Source organism: Oncorhynchus tshawytscha, linkage group LG02 (assembly GCF_018296145.1).
Source record: "Oncorhynchus tshawytscha isolate Ot180627B linkage group LG02, Otsh_v2.0, whole genome shotgun sequence".
NCBI classification, from domain to species: domain Eukaryota; kingdom Metazoa; phylum Chordata; class Actinopteri; order Salmoniformes; family Salmonidae; genus Oncorhynchus; species Oncorhynchus tshawytscha.
The window spans coordinates 47,936,955-47,958,829 of record NC_056430.1 but is presented as its reverse complement, the minus strand read 5'-3'; the positions used below and the strand labels follow the sequence as shown (position 1 = coordinate 47,958,829).

Below are 21,875 nucleotides of genomic sequence, written 5' to 3'. Positions count from 1 at the left end.
AAACAGGTTTAAACAAATGCAAATGCAGCTACTGTTGTTATTCTGGCGGCACTGTTTGACATGACTGTAAATTAACTGTAGTTGGCTAGCTAGCAAGCAAGGGATAAGAACGTTGGCAGCCAGTATGGCAATGGAACATTTAGAACGAATGACTGGGTCGCATCCATAGATACAAAACAAAAAGACTGAACAACTGGGTCGCAGCTCTGGCAACTGAATCGATAGAACGAATGGCTTGGGTAGCAACCCTAAATTTGTGTCAGGACTGTATCATGTGGAAGGATAAAATACTATGAATAAATTCAACAAAATAACATTTTTTAAATGAAAATATGTCAATCATTATTTGAATATGTTGGTAACCTTTTGTATAAAAGTAATAATGCCTTCGAACCCGGTGTTTGGAGGATATATTTGCACGGTTTGCCGACCATCGACTTAGTCTCGGGCCTAACAACATCCTGCCAATATATCCTCCAAACACCGGCATCTCCGGCATTGTCACTAAAGTGGCCAACCATGCATGTTTCGAACGCACCCATACGTCGCAAAAATATGACGTTGAATGTGGTGACGTGTCGCTGTTGACAGTGGCGTGTGCTGCCGTGCTACTGACAGAAATGGCTGTTGATATAACTGTACTGTTCAAAGCCAGTGTCAAAACGGTAAAAACACGAAATAAAGCTATCGGAGTAGGGTTTGATTTGCCTAAAGAAGAAATCTTCAAGAAGAGCAGACCCAAACATGGATTTTCTCTCAAGGCGAAGGAAGTGGTGAGTGACATTCACTGCACAGGCTAACGTTCGCCTTGCTAGCTAACGTTAGTTAATGTAGCTAATGTATTTTAATAACAGTTGTGTAGAGATGGAGATTGATAGAGTTCGCGTGCCGTTATAGCTAATGGTAGCTAGCTAGCTCGTCAGTTAGATAACGTTAGCCGAGTCAGAGGCTAGCGTGCTAACGACATTAGTCAAATGTATCTGGAAGTCGTGAAAGTTAACACCTAACGTTAGCTAACAACTAGCCAGCTATCTAAAAAGGCCTAGGTCTATGATGTGCTCGCTACTTATATCGACTTCTAAGTAAACAATAATACTTTGCTCAAACGTTCAGAACTTGGCATGTAACTTAGCTAACCACCTACTACTTTTTGCATTTGACAGGTTAGTGGTGCGTTCCAGATCGCTTACATACCGTCAGTGTATTCTACTAGCTAGATAGCTACACATTTTCTGCGCAAAAGTGGACAGTCACAGATTGTTGGACTGTTGCCTCATGTCGTTGTGGTTCATGAGACTAACATATTATTGAGCACAATTCGGTTTACTGAGTACCACTCTCCATATTTTCAAGCATAGGTGTGGCAGCATCAGGTTATGGGTATGCTTGTAATCGTCGCGAATAAAAAAAACGGAATGGAGCCAATCACAGGCAAACTCCTAGAGGAAAACTGCTTTCCACCAGACACTGGGAGATTAATCCAACTTTCAGCAGGATAATGACCTAAAACATAAGGCCAAATCTACACTGGAGATGTAGAAGACTGAATGTTCCCGAGTGGCCGAGTTACAGTTTTGACATAAATCTATTTAAAAATCTATAGCCAGACCTGTAAATGTTTTTGTTTTGCAATGATCAACAACCAATTTGACAGAGCTTGAAGACGTTTGAAAATAATAATGGGCAAATATTAGGCTTGGGTGTATTTGGAAATAGCCACAGGATGTTTTTTCAATACTGTTTTGAAATGTTTCTATACATTTTACTACTTGTAGCTACTTTTTTAGGAAATACCTGCCATCAACTTGTGCAATATGTTAGAAGATAAAACCGATTGCGTTCTTCATTTCACCTGTCACATTATTTTGCATTATGAAGCTTACCATAGTTCCCAGGAACAGTTGAGCCAGTCACGTGTTTGTTTGTAAATAGCACAACTGGGGAAAGCAGGAGCAGTCGAGTCCAGCTGTGTATTGACAGGGGTCACATTTTATATTGAAAGTCGTGGTTTTTTGTTGTTGCTTCAATAGAGTTATCAGATATACAACTATAGTTTTTCTTCACAGAAAATACTTTAGTGCAAGCACAAAATTAGTCTGATGCCGAGCAGAAATTACAATAAGAAGCATTTTAGATCTGCGTTTACAAAACGCAGCAAGATATGTATTATGTGTTTAGAAAAAAAAATCCTGCATGAAAAATGAAGAATTCTGCGTTAACATGACCCCTAAATGTTTTACTTACTAGTTAACTAAGTAAGTGGCTGAATTAATACGGTGTCAGGGCATCATATTGTGTTGTCTTTTTGCCGTGTTTGAGAACTTATCTAAAGGGATTTGACATCTTTTGATTTCCTTGGGTTTTTTTCTCCTCTCCGTTCTCAGCCCATCTGCTCGGCTGTAACACAACAAAATGTGGAATAAGTGGAGGGTATATGAGTACTTTTTGAATGCACTGTAGGTAGGGGTAAAGTGACTGGGCAACAGGATAGAAAATAGACAGTACCAGCGTATGTGCGGAGTGGGAAAGTGTGTGGAATCAGTATGCATATGTGTTTGTGGGCATACAGTGCATTCAGAAAGTATTCAGACCCCTTTATTTTTTTCCCACATTATGTTACGTTACAGCCTTGTTCAAAAATGGATGAAGTTGTATTTTTCCTCATCAATCTACACACAATATCCCATAATGACAAAGCAAAAACAGGTTTTTAGAAATTATATAAAAAAATACAAAATAAGTATTCAGACCCTTTACCCAGTACTTTGTTGAAGCACATTTGGCAGTGATTACAGCCTCCAGTCTTCTTGGGTATGACGCTACAAGCTTGGCACACCTGTATTTGTGGAGTTTCTCGCATTGCTGCACAGCTATTTTCATGTCTGTCCGGAGATGTGCGATGGGGTTCAAGTCCAGGCTCTGGCTGGGCCACTCAAGGACATTCGGAGACTTGTCCCGAAGCCACTCCTGTATTGTCTTGGCAGTGTGCTTGGGTCGTTATCCTGTTGGAAGGTGTACGTTTACCCCAGTCTGAGGTCCTAAGCGCTCTGGAGCGGGTTTTCATCAAGAATCTCTCTATGCTTTGCTCCGTTCCTTTCCCTCGATCCTGACTAGTCTCCCAGTCCCTGCTGCTGATCCTGCCACCACCATGCTTCACCGTAGGGATGGTATTGGCCAGATGATGAGCGGTGCCTGGTTTCCTCCAGATGTGTCACTTGGTATTCAGGCCAGAGTTCAATCTTGGTTTCATCAGTCCAAAGAATCTTGTTTCTCATGGTCTGAGAGTCTTTAGGTGCCTTTGGGCAAACTCCAAGCAGGCTGTCATGTGTTTTGGTACCCTTCCCCAGATATGTGCCTCGACACAGTCCTGTCTCAGAGCTCTACGGACAATTCCTTCGACCTCATAGCTTGTTTTTTTTCTCTGACATGCACTGTCAACTCTGGGTTCTTATATAGACAGGTGTGTGCCTTTCCAAATCATGTCCAATCAATTGAATTTACTACAGGTGAACTCTAAGTTGTAGAAACACCTCAAGGATGTTCAATGAAAACAGGAAGCATCTGAGCTCAATTTTGAGTCTTATAGCAAAGGGTCTGAATACTTATATAAATAAGGTATTTGTTTAAAAAAATATTTAATACATTTGCAAAAAATTCTTAACCTGTTTTCGCTTTGTCATTATGGGGTAATGTGTATAGATTGCTGAGGATTATTTATTTTTTTAAATACATTTTTTAATTTTTTTTAGAATAAGGCTGTAACGTAACAAAATGTGAAGGGGTCTGAATACTTTGCCGAATGCACAGTATGTAGTGTGTGTTGGGTTGGCAGGGTAAGTATTTGTGGGTCGAGTCCAGTGTATGTGCATAGAGTTAGTGTAAAAATTGGGTCAATGCAGATACTCCGGGTAGCCATTTAATTAGCTATAACCTGTCTCGTTTGGTAGTCTTATGGCATGGGGGTAGAAGCTGTTCAGGGTCCTGTTGATTCCAGACTTAGTACTTAGTGCATTAGTACCGCTTGCTGTGAGGTAGCAGAGAGAACAGTCTGGCTTGGGTGGCTGGAGTCTGAAAAAGTTGTGGGCCTTCCTTGATTAAAGCCAGTTCCAATGTTAGCCTAATATGAAACACCCAGTGATGGACCGTCCTGATGAGAGGCTGTGTTTCCACCCCCCCCACACACATCTTCCTCTTTTTTCTTACATGTCATTCAAATGCATTAGGTTGGGGATAGATCTGTGGATCTAGATCTGTGGTCTTCCCGGACTTTCAGACTCTCACCACCACATAGTCGCGACCCATCATTGGTGTAGAAATAAAGAGGACTCATTGAAAGCGACTGGCAAATAGAATAAGTGCGCCACATGCAGCGTGAGCACTATGCAGAAGTGAGTATCATGGATACAAGCCCTATCAAAGGCACCTTGAAGAACTCCTCTGGATTTCCCCAGGGACATCAGCTCTTGATCCATACCTGATGTCCCCACCAACCATAGCCAGGAGAAACAAGCCCAGTCACTCAGCTCCACACAACTATGCTTTGTTATGCCTCTCGCACCCCTGTTGCAACGATATTGGAAATGATGGTTTAATGAAAGCAGGGATGCTGATTTGAGGAAACTCAAACCTAGCCTGTGGTGCCCACCCCCCGACCCTGGGCCCCCACCCTCCCGCTGTCTCCCCTGTGCTACCGATATCATCTGAAACGATCTTGGTGAACCAATGTTTGGAGAAATAGAAATTTTGGAATGTCCTCACTGCATACAGTTATGTGGTGGTTTTCATCTGCCCCCACCCCCTCATCCTTTTCTCTGTGAGACTTCAGATACAGGATCCATTTTTTTTCTGTGTGCGAGCCCTCTCTTCACATGTTTGATTCCATAAACATGCTGCAATAACATTTTCTTTCAGCTTTCTAACAATTTCTTGAGGAAAGCCGATCCTCCCAAGAGCCAGTGATTAAAGGTGGAAGATCAAAGCAGAGAAAACATTAAATTAGGTCCCAAGTAACAATGTTGACGGCCGGCCCCTAATGCTGAACATATGTGGGCGCCCTCCAAGACATGCACTGCCTTCTCAGTTCCCAGTGACACTTCACAAAACAGATAGGGAGGAAAAACTTCAAAGTAAACAAATATAAAGTAGCATGTATGGGTTGTTTTTTTTCTCTTAAAACTTTACCCTTTGCAGCAAGTGAACCTTTTTTATGGCGAAGCAAAATGCTTGATGGACTAGTAAGAGCGGCTAGTAAGTGTCTGGGGTGCGGTGATCGGGAGGGAATGAATCTTTTACCTCAGGGGTCGGTTTGGGGCACTGTGATCTCAGTTTCACCACTCTCCTCCTCATCTCCACAGCAGGCTGCTCTTCTCGTGTTTAAATGCAGGATGTCACCCCGAAATTGTTCAAATCAGGAGCGCCGTTCCACAATGGACTGCTTTTTACTGTGTTTTCTTTGAATGTCCGAAAAGTGAGGTGATCAGTCAGCACTTAGAAATGTGTTTATTACCCAACTCGAGCGAGGTAGGGGTTGCCCTCTCATGGCGTATTTTGAAATGGAAATTATAATCTGGTATATTCTCAAAACATTGAGTTACATTTTGATAACCTGGGTGCATTTTCAGACTTTATTTTTCTGTTCGCAAGTGAACTGTCAATGTCTGAGAAATTCCCTAAAACAGTCTCTCCTATTGGGGGAAAAACACTTTCTGTCAAAATCTAAGGATTTGAAGTGCTTACACAGGGCAGTAAATGTGATGCTTTGATGGAATGTAGCTGCTCTAAAAATAGAAAGCCATAGTCTAACTGTTAGGCTAAGAGATAAGGTACAAGCCTAGGCTATATTTGTTGGCCCCATTACCTGAGAATCACACACCTAATTTGAACATCTCTTCACCCCATTTGCTTCCTCTTCTCCCTTTTGACACAGAGCAAGTTTTTGCATGTCATCCCACAATAATTGCCATGAACCTGCATCCGCTGTCATGATCAGTGATTTATGTTTTGTAGTCTCACTAGTCTTATCTCCCACAAAGTTTTTATTTTTTTATAAATATATCTATATTTCTCTCACTCACTCAACTGCATTCTCTCACCATCAGGTTGGGATTTGAGGGGATTTACCTGATCTGAATGTCCTGCTAAACACTGTCTTTACCAGTTGGTTTAATCTCTGCTCTGTTTTCGCACGGAGGCCAGGAAAATATAATTTTGAGGCATCAAATGCAAGTGCGGAATACAATCTTATCTAGCTTTTCCCCACAGACATTTCAAGAAAGGGGATTTTGCCAGTTTGGTAAAATGTAAAATATGGAGACGTAAATGCACAAACACATGTCTGTGGACGAGTGTCAAACTTAGGGGGCAGCGAGATGAAATCCAGATACTTGGCAGACTAAACAGTGTAATTGTAACAAAAATACTGTACTGCTTCAGAGAGACAGGCTTTATAGGCAAAATTCAGATTGATATGAGCCATAACGTCATTATTTAATTAAGCAATGAGGCTCATTCCTTGACAAATAGGCCTAGGTCACATAAGACAATATGTAATCAATAGGATAATTGATTACTCAAACATTCTCAATTAGGTTATTATTTAACATATCTGTATTAAAATAGGCAGAAAAATGTCCTCAATCACAAACTAGGGAACATCCACTCTCAGGCTCAGGGACAACCAGAACAAACCTTAGAGGGGAAAGTGACTTTTCTCAAAACAATTGTAAACTATTTCAGGGCTTTTGTAATAGGACAAACAAAAAGGTGTTGCATAAAAGCTTACTTCATTTAAAAAATATATTTTCACCTCATCACTTGTTCCGTACAAACCTTTTTCACAAAGACACGATAAACATTGAACATGTGTCAAAGAATTAGACAAACCTAATTACCAGTTAACATTTGCATTTGGGTAGCCTACATTAGTTTAATCTAGTCTTTTCTACCGTGGGCACCATATACACAGGCCTCGAGGGGAATGTGTCCATCTGTGTGTATCATCAATGAATCCCTGAAGTGCAACAAAACCAAACATTAGTGTTGCTCAACTACCCAACAAACAACACAACATTCAGGTTTGTTAGTCATGTTTTCCATTAAAGTTCAAAACAAAGACTGGGCTAAAATAAGTGAAGGGGTAGAGGTTCTGAGGGGAAGTCTGATGTGTTCCCAATTCCTTTCATTCTCAATGAAGCTCGAAAATTGACATTGTTCGCATCCATTGTAGTCAGGAGAGAGCGCTGCTTTGAACAGGATAAACCTCAGAGCCTTTGTTCATCAAGTGAACACGTTCAAAAGGAAAATAATGTTTTTAAATACAGTGATGTGCACAACTTGGATGCATTTGCAAAACAAGATGCTGCTGTTGAGTTTTCAGAAACAATTTACTTGTCGAGGGCAAAAACTCTACATCTGACATTAGAGCAACAGGAGAACGACAGTGGTCTCCTCGTTAAACTTATACTTTGTGCTGCGTTGAAGTATGTAACTCAAAAAAGTCCGCTTGGATGGCATGAAAACTCGTGGACTACCGTACATTTCTTGGCAGTTGGCCTGGCTAGCTGGTTAGAAGAACACGCTAACTTACGGCCAACATTTTTAACTGAATAAATAAAGCACTTTGAACCACAAAGTGGACCCAGTGGATGGTATTTTGTGGCAGAATTTGCTGTCGTCATCTCATTGAAAACAGTGACATCCGGTATCATCCTGACGCCGTGAGTCTGCTATGGGAACACCGCAGTATTTATAGGCCTAGTTTTAACTAAAACAATAAAACTTATTTTGGTATTTAATGTATTTTTCTCTATTTCTTTTGAAATCTGAGATGTTTAGGAATGTTTGCTGTAGTCCAGATTATTACCCTACAACATGCACATTCTTTGACAATTTTTTTTAAAAAAGCGCCTAGATTGCCTTTGAATGCGAGTGTAGATTATTGACTGCATTGCTGTGACTGACCAGAAATCTCCATTTCTAATACTCAAGAGTAAATGCAGTGAAAAAAATCAATGTGGCGACGTCCCCTCCACTGCATAGAGCTTTAAGTGTTTCTCATTGTGTCTTCTTTGAACAATTAGGCTAGTTATAGTCTATAGATCTCAAATCAGATTTGGACAGGCTTCAAAATGGACAGCTCGGGGTCAAGCAATGGAGTCTGGGTGATCATTATCAAATTGTCTCAGTTACCTGGTTTTAGTCAAATAAAGAGCCTACCCAGACTGACTTAAGAAAAAATCAGCTGACTAAGTCTTTTTTAAACATTTTTATAATAATGCACTGTGATGGTTTGTTTGCGCTTCGTACAGGCTGAGGGGCAGGAGAGAGTGAGAAGATAAAGTGGGGGTCCTTGATGATGATGAGATTAGATGTAGCCCGGCAGACTGTCTCCTCCTGCTGCCTCGCTCCAAACACAACATACGCGCACAAGCACATTTCATATACATTCGCATACTTTGGCAGGGACACACACACACTCTCCTCCAGCCGCAAGCACAAGGCTACCCCCTTCCTCATTGTTTAGGTATTACTAGCTCTTTAGAGTCTTAAGTTACAAGAGCAATTGATCCCGGTGACCCCCTGCAAACCCTGGAGGTTGCAGTGGGAATCTGAGCCCAAATGTATACACACAGGAGACAGATCAACCCCCCCCAAACCAGCACTCTTGACATCTTCTCTCTTCTCCTCTGTTCTCTCCTGAAAGCCAGTGGGGCTCCAATACTGGCAGCCTATTGCTACCTGCTGGTGAGAAGGTGTGATACAAAAGCAGAATGTAGCCCATTATTTCAAATAGCACATTAGTAATCTAGTGCAGGCCAAAATAGCATGATATGGGTTTATAGCTGCGATTTTATATAGTCAGTGTCTGGGAGAAGAGGAAAATAAAGACACTCAGGCCCCCGAGGATTGGAGTTGCATATCCCAGACAGGGCATTCATCTTGAATCTAACGACACAGACAGCAGACAACAACACAGACAGCAGACAACAACACAGACAGCAGACAACAACACACTCCTGCCTTTCAACCATGGGAACATTGTGCTTCACTCAACCCCTTCACAAGTGCTCTGAACAACGATTAACTTTTGACCCCTGATAATTGTATTATTACAAGGGTCGACTCACTGCCACAGCCCTTTACTCGGTTATCTTAAACCTGCTCTGTTCTAATTGCTCTGAAGCAATGTCACACCTCGAGTCATCTATGCTTATTTGCTTCCTAGGAGAGGTGATGGGTTTCAAGCAAATTGTAGCTCTGTATTTTATTTTTTATTTTTAACCTTTTCTTTTCAAAGTCCTGTCGTTTTCTTCTCGTTGATATTTTTAGAGTCGCCATTAGAGACCAAGACCCAGGTCGTGCTTTTACCACTGCAGCAATTTGGTAATTACGGTCATTAGAAGAAAAAAACTGGACCGAAGACGGCGTAGTTTGGCTTTAGAAAAATAATCCCGCTCGCCCTGGGTCTCTGTCACAGTCGAACTCATTGTGTCATTTTCAACATGGCGCTTGTCTGGATTCTCTCATAAGAAAAAAATACCTATATTTTCACAAACAGAGCCTGCTGTGTGTGTAGTCTGTCCTTCTTGCGCTCCACTCTGTGGATGGGGAAGCAATTAAGGGTTTTTCGATGTTAACCGAATTATAGGAGCAAATATTGGATTCCACAGAGTTTCCTCTGGTTTTCCTGTGCACACATCTTCCCGGACATTTTATCTGTGATACATAGTCGACAGATTCTACATTTCAGGCGTATTTAAATGTTTTCTGTCAGGGAGCAACAGTGTATAGAAGAGTATAATTTTATTTACATGAGCTAGGCTAACAAGAAAATTGCCAGTTTGAATTTGGTATGTCCTGCGGTAAACAAATATTAATTTGTAAAATTCAGAATGGATAGAGCGAGACAGATGGACAAGGTGGCCTGTCACAGTCAATGACTGCTAAGTTTGGTCATTTTAAAGGAAGGCCTAACTTGAGACCTGCAAGCAGGGCCTGAAACTAACTCTTTGGTCTACCAGTGAATGAATGAAATCCACCAACCTCTCAGACGTCTTTGCAGCATTCGGCTGTGCGAGACATGTAATATTGTCATCTTCAACCTAGCGTTGTTCCTATGGATACACTCATAATGGCTACCAGTCCACCCATTCTGCTATTATTGACTTGAATGGGGACACCCGTTCTATTCATTCTATTTCTATGGCAGCACATGCAGTCAGGAGCGGAGAAAATGTGTAAAAATAATAATAATAATTATATACATACATGCATACAGTACCAGTCAAAAGTTTGGACACACCTACTGAGTCAAGGGTTTCTCTTTATTTTATTTTTTTACTATTTTCTACATTGTAGAATAAAAGTGAAGACATCAAAACTATGAAATAACATCTATGGAATAATTTAGTAACTAAAAAAAGTGTTATATATATTTTGTATTTGAGATTCTTCAAAGTAGCCACCCTTTGGCTTGATGACAGCATTGCAAACTCTTGGCATTCTCTCAACCAACTTCATGAGTTCGTCACCTGGAATGCATTTCAATTAACAGGTGTGCCTTGTTAATTTGTGGAATTTTTTTCTTTCTTAATGCGTTTGAGCCAATCAGTAGTGTTGTGAAAAGGGTGGTATACAGAAGATAGCCCTATTTGGTAAAAGACAAAGTCCATATTATGGCAAGACCAGCTCAAATAAGCAAAGAGAAATGACAGTCCATCATTACTTTAAGACATGACAGGGACAAAATCATGAAGAGGAAAAGAGATGTGGCCCACAAATAGAGAGCGAGACATGAAGACATTGATAGACTTCTCTAATGTGTTTTCTCTTCATTTTGACAGATCTCCAACATCACCAAGCTGAAAGACTTTCTGCTGCAGCACAGGAAGGACTATGTGAATGCTGGAAGGTAATCCTCGTCTCAGGTCACCAAACCCTGCCCTTTTGACTGTCTGTTTTCAACGGTGACTTTCATGTGGCTATAAGATGTAGGGCTAATCCCTTTTCACATGTTTGTCCTAAAGAAAATCCTCCAGGAAAGGTTCAGCTCGACCTCCACGTGGAATGGGATGTATCTAACCTTTTGACAACTTGATTGAGCTTTTTCCTCTTTGAAACATCAGTCTCATAAAGGATCCAAAAAAGGTTTTAACCTTCTCAACCCTAGAGCCTTCATTGTCAAAGAAGTAGATGGCATTAACTAATCACCATAAGCCTAAGCAGTAGTTATATAGGCTTAGGGGCTAAAGTGGGCGGAGCGTCTGTCCTGTCTGTCTGGTCTGGTCTGGTCTGTCTGGTCTGTCTGGTCTGTCTGGTCTGTCTGGTCTGGTCTGGTCTGGTCTGGTCTGGTCTGTCTGGTCTGTCTGTCTCTGTCTGTCTACAGAGTTGACTGCAGGCTGTGTTGCAGGCTCTAAGGTCTGACTGGTCTAATTGAGGTGGGTGGTTGGGAAAGGCAGGCGCTGGCACAAGGTCAGTAGCGAGTGGGGTGGTCTTTTGGAGACTCAGTCTAATTGGGTGGAATAATTGAGCTGCAACCAAGTGAAGAGCAAATCACGCCCTGGGACTAATCATAGGCTTCATCTGGTCAAGGCCCCGAGGGCAGTGTGTGCGCGCTCGCAGGGCGGGCCTTGAAAAACGTTTTCACATTTTCTTGCCTTAGTTTAGAGCCATCAATTTGGATCTATTAGCCCCCCCCCCCAACAAAATGTGTGATTAAAAACCTGTCACATGCATTAAAAATGTAATAAATTAAAACATATTAGTTTACATGGGAAGAAGTACATTATGTGATCTTCCCATAGAATTGACTTAAGTATTTATTTGGATTTTTTAAATGTATTAAACACTGCAAACACAGGAAAGGTCTGGGTGCTGGGTTTCTTTGACAGAAAATGAAAAATGAGCATGTCAGTCATCCTGAACTGAGGGAATGATCTATGAGCTGTAAAGTAGGAATCCACTAGAGGGCAACATAGGCTTAGCACTTTGATTTAACTGTAGAGAATCTGCAGACCTAGTTTACAGTAGACCTGGGTCCAAATATGATTTGTTTCCTTTCAATTGCTTTGTTTGTTTTGTAGTCTCATCTCATCAGACCTAACCCGGATGACAGACAATGAGCGAGACCAGATCGACCAGGACGCCCAGATCTTCATGAGAACCTGCTCTGAGGCCATCAAGCAGCTCCGCTCTGAAGGTGTGTGTGTGTGTGTGTGTGTGTGTGTGTGTGTGTGTGTGTGTGTGTGTGTGTGTGTGTGTGTGTGAATCCATTGGGTTGCATGTACTGGACATTTTTATTTCACCTTTATTTAACCAGGTAGACAAGTTGAGAACAAGTTCTCATTTACAACTGCGACCTAGCCAAGATAAAGCAAAGCAGTTTGACACATACAACAACACAGAGTTACACATGGAGTAAAGCAAACATACAGTCAATAATAACAATAGAAAAATAAGTCTATATACAATGTGAGAAAATGACGTGAGATAAGGGAGGTAAAGTTTTTATTTTTATTTTTAAGGCCATGGTGGTGAAGTAAATACAATATAGCAAGTAAAACACTGGAATGGTAGATTTGCAGTGGAAAAATGTGCGAAGTAGAAATAAATAAATATTTCAGGGGAAGAGGTAAATACAGTAGGGGAAGAGGTAGTTTGGGCTAAATTATAGATGGGCTATGTGCAGTAATCTGTGAGCTGCTCTAACAGCTGGTGCTTAAAGCTAGTGAGAGAGATAAGTGTTTCCAGTTTCAGAGATTTTTGTAGTTCGTTCCAGTCATTGGCAGCAGAGAACTGGAAGGAGAGGCGGCCAAATGAAGAATTGGTTTTGGGGGTGACCAAAGAGATATACCTGCTGGAGCGCGTGCTACAGGTGGGTGCTGCTATGGTGACCAGCGAGCTGGGATAAGAGTGGACTTTACCTAGCAGGGTCTTGTAGATGACCTGGAGCCAGTGGGTTTGGCGACGAGTATGAAGCGAGGGCCAGCCAAAGAGAGCGTACAGGTCGCAGTGGTGGGTAGTATATGGGGCTTTGGTGACAAAACGGATGGCACTGTGATAGACTGCATCCAATTTATTGAGTAGGGTATTGGAGGCTATTTTGTAGATGACATCGCCGAAGTCGAGGATCGGTAGGATGGTCAGTTTTTAGGGTATGTTTGGCAGCATGAGTGAAGGAAGCCTATTCTAGATTTAACTTTGGATTGGAGATGTTTGATGTGTCTGGAAGGAGAGTTTACAGTCTAACCAGACACCTAGGTAGTTGTCCACATATTCTAAGTCAGAACCATCCAGAGTGGTGATGCTGGACGGGCGGGCAGGTGCCGGTAGTGATCGGTTGAAAAGCATGCATTTAGTTTTACTTGTATTTAAGAGCAGTTGGAGGCCACGGAAGGAGAGCTGTATGGCATTGAAGCTTGTCTGGAGGGTTGTTAACACAGTGTCCAAAGAAGGGCCAGAAGTATACAGAATGGTGTCGCCTGCGTAGAGGTGGATCAGACTCACCAGCAGCAAGAGCTACATCATTGATGTATACAGAGAAGAGAGTCGGCCCAAGAATTGAACCCTGTGGCACCCCCATAGAGACTGCCAGAGGCCCGGACAACAGGCCCTCCGATTTGACACACTGAACTCTATCAAATCAAATCAAATCAAATTTTATTTGTCACATACACATGGTTAGCAGATGTTAATGCGAGTGTAGCGAAATGCTTGTGCTTCTAGTTCCGACAATGCAGTAATAACGAACAAGTAATCTAACTAACAATTCCAAAAAAAAAACTACTGTCTTATACATAGTGTAAGGGGATAAAGAATATGTACATAAGGATATATGAATGAGTGATGGTACAGAGCAGCATAGGCAAGATACAGTAGATGATATCGAGTACAGTATATACATATGAGATAAGTATGTAAACCAAGTGGCATAGTTAAAGTGGCTAGTGATACATGTATTACATAAGGATGCAGTCGATGATATAGAGTACAGTATCAACGTATGCATATGAGATGAATAATGTAGGGTAAGTAACATTATATAAGGTAGCATTGTTTAAAGTGGCTAGTGATATGTTTACATCATTTCCCATCAATTCCCATGATTAAAGTGGCTGGAGTAGAGTCAGTGTCATTGACAGTGTGTTGGCAGTAGCCACTCAATGTTAGTGGTGGCTGTTTAACAGTCTGATGGCCTTGAGATAGAAGCTGTTTTTCAGTCTCTCGGTCCCAGCTTTGATGCACCTGTACTGACCTCGCCTTCTGGATGACAGCGGGGTGAACAGGCAGTGGCTCGGGTGGTTGATGTCCTTGATGATCTTTATGGCCTTCCTGTAGCATCGGGTGGTGTAGGTGTCCTGGAGGGCAGGTAGTTTGCCCCCGGTGATGCGTTGTGCGGAACCTCACTACCCTCTGGAGAGCCTTACGGTTGAGGGCGGTGCAGTTGCCATACCAGGCGGTGATACAGCCCGCCAGGATGCTCTCGATTGTGCATCTGTAGAAGTTTGTGAGTGCTTTTGGTGACAAGCCGAATTTCTTCAGCCTCCTGAGGTTGAAGAGGCGCTGCTGCGCCTTCCTCACGATGCTGTCTGTGTGAGTGGACCAATTCAGTTTGTCTGTGATGTGTATGCCGAGGAACTTAAAACTTGCTACCCTCTCCACTGCTGTTCCATCGATGTGGATGGGGGGGTGTTCCCTCTGCTGTTTCCTGAAGTCCACAATCATCTCCTTAATTTTGTTGACGTTGAGTGTGAGGTTATTTTCCTGACACCACACTCCGAGGGCCCTCACCTCCTCCCTGTAGGCCGTCTCGTTGTTGTTGGTAATCAAGCCTACCACTGTTGTGTCGTCCGCAAACTTGATGATTGAGTTGGAGGCGTGCATGGCCACGCAGTCGTGGGTGAACAGGGAGTACAGGAGAGGGCTCAGAACGCACCCTTGTGGGGCCCCAGTGTTGAGGATCAGCGGGGAGGAGATGTTGTTGCCTACCCTCACCACCTGGGGGCGGCCCGTCAGGAAGTCCAGTACCCAGTTGCACAGGGCGGGGTCGAGACCCAGGGTCTCGAGCTTGATGACGAGCTTGGAGGGTACTATGGTGTTGAATGCTGAGCTGTAGTCGATGAACAGCATTCTCACATAGGTATTCCTCTTGTCCAGATGGGTTAGCGCAGTGTGCAGTGTGGTTGAGATTGCATCGTCTGTGGACCTATTTGGGCGGTAAGCAAATTGGAGTGGGTCAAGGGTGTCAGGTAGGGTGGAGGTGATATGGTCCTTGACTAGTCTCTCAAAGCACTTCATGATGACGGATGTGAGTGCTACGGGCGGTAGTCGTTTAGCTCAGTTACCTTAGCTTTCTTGGGAACAGGAACAATGGTGGCCCTCTTGAAGCATGTGGGAACAGCAGACTGGTATAGGGATTGATTGAATATGTCCGTAAACACACCGGCCAGCTGGTCTGCGCATGCTCTGAGGGCGCGGCTGGGGATGCCGTCTGGGCCTGCAGCCTTGCGAGGGTTAACACGTTTAAATGTCTTACTCACTTCGGCTGCAGTGACGGAGAGACCGCATGTTTCCGTTGCAGGCCGTGTCAGTGGCACTGTATTGTCCTCAAAGCGGGCAAAAAAGTTATTTAGTCTGCCTGGGAGCAAGACATCCTGGTCCGTGACTGGGCTGGGTTTCTTCCTGTAGTCCGTGATTGACTGTAGACCCTGCCACATGCCTCTTGTGTCTGAGCCGTTGAATTGAGATTCTACTTTGTCTCTGTACTGGCGCTTAGCTTGTTTGATAGCCTTGCGGAGGGAATAGCTGCACTGTTTGTATTCAGTCATGTTACCAGACACCTTGCCCTGATTAAAAGCAGTGGTTCGTGCCTTCAGTTTCACACGAATGCTGCCATCAATCCACGGTTTCTGGTTAGGGAATGTTTTAATCGTTGCTATGGGAACGACATCTTCAACGCACGTTCTAATGAACTCGCACACCGTATCAGCGTATTCGTCAATGTTGTTGTCTGACGCAATACGAAACATCTCCCAGTCCACGTGATGGAAGCAGTCTTGGAGTGTGGAGTCAGCTTGGTCGGACCAGCGTTGGACAGACCTCAGCGTGGGAGCTTCTTGTTTTAGTTTCTGTCTGTAGGCAGGGATCAACAAAATGGAGTCGTGGTCAGCTTTTCCGAAAGGGGGGCGGGGCAGGGTCTTATATGCGTCGCGGAAGTTAGAGTATCAGAGAAGTAGTTGGTGAACCAGGCTAGGCAATTATTTGAGAAACCAAGGCTATCCACTCTGCCGATGAGGATGTGGTGATTGACAGAGTCGAAAGCCTTGGCCAGGTCGATGAATACGGCTGCACAGTAATGTCTCTTATCGATGGCGGTTATGATATCGTTTAGGACCTTGAGCGTCCTAAACTGAGGTGCACCCATGACCAGCTCTGAAACCAGATTGCATAGCGGAGAAGGTACGGTGCGATTCAAAATGGTCGGTAATCTGTTTGTTAACTTGGCTTTCAAAGACATTGGAAAGACAGAGTAGGATAGATAAAGGTCTGTTGCAGTTTGGGTCTAGAGTGTCACCCCCTTTGAGGAGGGGGATGACCGCGGCAGCTTTCCAATCTTTCGGAATCTCAGACGACACGAAAGAGAGGTTGAACAGGATAGTAATAGGGGTTGCAACAATTTCGGCAGATAATTTTAGAGAGAGAGTGTCCAGATTGTCTAGCCTGGCTGATTTGTCGGGGTCCAGATTTTGCAGCTCTTTCAGAATATCAACTGACTGGATTTGGGAGAAGGAGAAATGGGGAAGGCTTGGGCGAGTTGCTGTGGGGGGTGCAGTGCTGTTGACCGGGGTAGGGGTAGCCAGGTGGAAAGCATGGCCAGCCGTATAAAAATGCTTATTGAAATTCTCAATTATAGTGGATTATTATTATTTATTGGTGGTGACAGAGTTTCCTATCCTCAGTGCAGTGGGCAGCTGGGAGGAGATGTTCTTATTCTCCATGGACTTTAGTGTCCCAGAACTTTTTTGAGTTTGTGTTGCAGGAAGCAAATTTCTGCTTGAAAAAGCTAGCCTTGGCTTTTCTAACTGCCTGTGTATATTGGTTTCTAACTTCCCTGAAAAGTTGCATATCACGGGGGCTGTTCGATGCTAATGCAGAACGCCATAGGATGTTTTTGTGTTGGTTAAGTGCAGTCAGGTCTGGAGAGAACCAAGGGCTATATCTGTTCCTGGTTCTAAATTTCTTGAATGGTCATGCTTATTTAAGATGGTGAGGAAGGCATTTTTTTAAATAACCAGGCATCCTCTACTGACGGGGTGATGTCAATATCCTTCCAGGATACCCGGGCCAGGTCGATTAGAAAGGCCTGCTCGCTGAAGTGTTTCAGGGAGTGCTTGCTTGACCGCTGACCCATTACGGATGCATGCAATGAGGCAGTGATCGCTGAGATCTTGGTTGAAAACAGCAGAGGTGTATTTAGAGGACAAGTTGGTTAGGATGATATCTATGAGGGTGCCCGTGTTTATGGCTTTGGGGTGGTACCTGGTAGGTTCATTGATCATTTGTGTGAGATTGAGGGCATCAAGCTTCGATTGTAGTATTGCAACACCGCCCCCTTTGGTCGTTCTATCTTGTCTGAAAATGTTGTAGTTAGGGATGGAGATTTCAGAGTTTTTGGTGGTCTTCCTAAGCCAGGATTCAGACACGGCTAGGACATCCGGGTTGGCAGAGTGTGCTAAAGCAGTGAATAAAACAAACTTAGGGAGGATGCTTCTAATGTTAACATGCATGAAACCAAGGCTATTGCGGTTACAGAAGTCATCAAAAGAGAGCGCCTGGGGAATAGGAGTGGACCTAGGCACTGCAGGGCCTGGATTCACCTCTACATCACCAGAGGAACAGAGGAGGAGTAGGATAAGGGTACGGCTAAAAGCTATGAGAATTGGTCGTCAAGGACGTCTGGAAACAGAGAGTAGGATGTGAATACAGTGCAGGTAAACCTAGGCAGTGAGTGATGATGAGAGAGATATTCTCTAGAAACTTAATTGAAACCAGGTGATGTCATCACATGTGTGGGTGGTGGAACTGAAAGATTGGAAAAGGTATAATGAGCAGGGCTAGAGGCTCCACAGTGAAATAAGACAATAAACACTAACCAGAACAGCAATGGACAAGGCATATTGACATTAAGGAGAGGCATGCTTAGCCAGTGAATTGACTAGCTTCTGTTGTGGATTTCAGATTTGAGGTCAATAATACTTTTTTTTAATGAATTGGTGAGGCGGGTTGCAGGAGAGTGTTTTGAAGTTGAGTTTTTAGAAGAAAAAAAAGTAAAAATCCACCATAATTTGCAAATAAATTCATTAACAGTCCTACAATGTGATTTTCTGGATTTTTTTTTCTAATTTTGTCTGTCATAGTTGAAGTGTACCTATGATGAAAATTACAGGCCTCTCTCATCTTTTTAAGTGGGAGAACTTGCACAATTGGTGGCTGACAATACTTTTTTGCCCCACTGTATATACACGGGACACGACAAGACGAGGACAAAGGACATCTGACTGCTATGCCATCTTGGATGATGACGAGACATACTGTATAATACACAATAATAACAACCCTTTTGTCCTTTATTGTCACCCTTCCAGCCGAGAAGCAGGTCATACCGACACAGATCAGAGAGCACAGGGGGGCGGTCCTCGACCTCATAGAGATATATTTGAGAGGTGGGCTCATTGGCGACGTCAGTGCATATTGTAAGTACTTTGTAATAATGTCGACAATATCGGATTTGTGTTGATCATTCCTGTTTGCAGGAGTATGCAAGCTTTACTCCGAGCAGAGGGCTATAAGAGTGAAGCGAGTGGTGGACAAGAAGAGACTGTGAGTGTTTTAAAGATATTTTTATTTAAAGTTTAACAAATTGCAATGGAATGTTAAAAGTAATCACATCTATTATGGAACAAAATACCTTGAGTTATTCATTTATTGACAGAATTCTTGATTTCGGGGACCGTTGAGTTGAATTCTGACAAATGTATATTCATAACACATCATTTATTTGTGAATGATTCTTCATTCATTGACAACATTTTGGCAGTAAGCTATCTCCATAATATATGCTGTAACCTTGCCTTGTGTTTTTTTCGGGGGGCTTTTAGGAAGCCTGACCTTGTCTTTGGTGTTTTGATATTACTCCAGGTCCAGACTAGAGCCAGAGCACCACCACGGTAGGGTGGCGGTAGACAGAAGCTCACCGGCGGAGCAGCACAGCGAGGAGAAAACAGCTAAGGAGGAGAGCAGCAGCAGCGGTGGTGGTGAGTACAGAGACCAAGACGAGTTCCCAAAGAGACTCTGGCTGGAAAGAACATCTATTTTGAGTCACTACAGCCGACTATTTACATGGTGTTTGTCTTTATTTACAGCCCCACACATCTCTACATGTAACATGTTATTCTCTCATGGATTTTCATTTATTTACTACTGCCGGTATAATCATTTGACATTTAGCGCTATTTGCACGTGGACATCTTACAAGTGCCTAAAACTCAAATGTTTGAATGAAAATGGTTGACTTCTGTATTTAAAATAAAGCAAATTGGGTAGAGGTAAAGGGATGGTTATGAAAGGAGTGGCTTTGTGTGATAAAGGGAAATGGATAGAGCGGAAAGTAAATGGCTATGACAGTCACAGGAGTGACTTGAAGTTTGCGTGAGTTTGAAGTGAAGACGGGGTGTATTTCTCCCTTTGTGTTTTCTCCCTGAAGAGCGGAGCGTGACGGAGGTACCTGAGAACAACGTGAGCCTGTGGGAGGAGGGCCAGGGCCGTGTGGAGGACGAGCTCTCGCCTGAGGAGATGCAGATGGTATGGAACTATGGAACAGAGATGTTGTGTCTGCTTCTATGTGCTCTCCCTCTCTCTCTCCGTGTTACTTATATTATTGCCTTTATGTTGTTGTCTGATGGGTCAGATTCTACACAGCATTTACAATACATGCGTTTCACTCTGTCTAGTTTGAACAAGAGAACCAGAGGCTGGTGAGTGAGATGAGCAACCTAGTAGATGAAGTCAGGTGAGTCTCTAATCAGTCCTTCAGACCATTTTTTTTTACCACTACATTTCTAGATATGACTGAGGTGAAACAAAGGTGAAAAAGATGAGTCAATCTCCTCCCCGAATGTCTTTCAGGCAAATTGAGGGCAAGGTCGTCGAGATCTCGCGACTCCAGGAGATCTTTGCGGAGAAGGTGCTAATGCAAGTGAGTGACCTCCATTTGGCCATCCCTGAAGGAAAATGCCTCTATTGAAAAGAACGCCCACCCCACTTAATAAAGTGTTATTAGTGTGTGTTACTTATTTCCTGTCGATGCATTGTTCACAGGAAACTGAGATCGACAGTATCCATCAGCTAGTTGTGGGAGCCACTGAAAACGTTAAAGAGGGAAACGAGGACATCCGAGAGGTAATGGCAGGTTATGCTAAACAACCCCAGTAGTTTGCCCTACTCATTATACTGTATATTGTTGTATTTATAGATTTCCATTGGATATAACTTTTATAACAATTTTTTAAAACCAAATATTCAGAACTGACTCTTGAGATTGCTCGACACAGCCAGTGATCTGTTTTAGCTCTGTATGTTTCATTGTACGCTTAACTTGTTTCCAGGCCATCAAAAACAATGCTGGATTCCGTGTCTGGATCCTCTTCTTCCTTGTCATGTGCTCCTTCTCTCTGCTCTTCCTGGATTGGTACGACAGCTAACCCCCTGAACCTGGCAGAACCAGGAAGTGACATCAGCCCGGGCCTAGCCCTTCACATTGAAGTATATGGTTGGATGGACAGAGTGTTGGGTATAGGACCAGCTTTTCCTAAACCCCCCCTCCCCCAGAATACTGACCCCAGACCAGTGCTTTGATGACGACTTCACTACATGTCAACCGTACTCGAGCCACTAGAAGTCAGTGTAAATGCATGTTACTAGGTAACTCTTCCTGTTCAGCAAAGCACGCTTTTGGCCGAATACAAAGTGCTGTCATCCACCTGCACTGTGTATATATGGGCAGTCGGTATCGCATACATACTGACCACTATGCTTGTTATTGCATCAACAGCAACTGTCCTCTGCTGTCTTTCTCAAAGGATGGAAGTGGTTTCTGAATTATTAGTCTTTCTTTCTGTATTGAGATCTTGATATTGTACTTATGCTTTGTTGAGATGAAGAAAATGTTTTTTTTTAAACCCTTGTGGTCTTTCATATGTATTTATTTCAATGGTATGTACACATTTAGAAGATATGAGATAATTAAGCAATAAGGCCCGATGGGGTGTGGGATATGGCCAATATACCACGGCTAATGGCTGTTCTTATCCACGGCGCAACGCGGAGTGCCTGGATACAGCCCTTAGCTGTGGTATATTTTGTCATACCACAGCTTTCAGGGCTCAAACCACCCGGCTAATAATTACTAATATACCATGAGTTAAGGCTAAGCTTTTGCAGATGGGATATTTTCAAGAATAGTTAGTTACAATGAGCGTGTAAGCCTTTTGTTTGTGTGAAGATGGTGGTTATGATCAATCAATGGGAGTATTTGTGTTGGTATAACTTCACATTGCATCTTACACTGCTTGTGTAAAAACCTGGTCCGATCACCAATAAAATGAAGCACTACTTATGAATGAAATTTTCCTTTTTTTTTTCTTATTTCCCCAAATTACAGCAAGAAATCCACACTTTCACTAGTTGATATATTATATGGATTGTACTTCAGCCATTCTCTAGTCTAGTTCATGGCAAAACAATAGTATCCAGATTATATACAGATCTAGAAATCTGGGCCTATGGCATGAACCACAATCCAAATAATTGCCTTTGGAAAT

The 21,875-nt window shown here is 42.9% G+C and overlaps 1 protein-coding gene across 2 annotated transcripts; it reads left to right on the top strand.

The window, feature by feature from the left end:
- The first annotated feature begins 543 nt into the window (after positions 1 to 543).
- On the top strand, positions 544 to 21,674 carry LOC112233750 (syntaxin-18-like). Of its 2 annotated transcripts, XR_002950793.2 has the most exons (12): positions 544 to 773; positions 10,842 to 10,909; positions 12,081 to 12,196; positions 18,642 to 18,719; positions 18,810 to 18,876; positions 19,195 to 19,310; positions 19,760 to 19,857; positions 20,007 to 20,065; positions 20,182 to 20,251; positions 20,374 to 20,454; positions 20,661 to 21,319; positions 21,402 to 21,674. XR_002950793.2 is itself a non-coding variant. In XM_024401567.2 (11 exons), the coding sequence occupies exons 1-11, from the start codon at positions 621 to 623 to the stop codon at positions 20,754 to 20,756; spliced, it is 1,002 nt and encodes a 333-aa protein (XP_024257335.1). In that variant the 5' UTR covers positions 544 to 620; the 3' UTR covers positions 20,757 to 21,674. The 2 variants fall into 2 exon arrangements, 1 of the variants encoding a protein (XP_024257335.1); XM_024401567.2 differs by having other exon boundaries at positions 20,661 to 21,674.
- Positions 21,675 to 21,875: the final 201 nt, after the last annotated feature.

Coding starts and splice junctions, on each gene's coding strand:
- LOC112233750 (XM_024401567.2), top strand. CDS start 621: ATGGCTGTTGATATAACTGTACTGTTCAAAGCCAGTGTCAAAACGGTA. Junction 18,720..18,809: donor CATAGAGATATATTTGAGAG/GTGGGCTCATTG, acceptor TCCTGTTTGCAG/GAGTATGCAAGCTTTACTCC. Junction 20,066..20,181: donor AACCTAGTAGATGAAGTCAG/GTGAGTCTCTAA, acceptor AATGTCTTTCAG/GCAAATTGAGGGCAAGGTCG.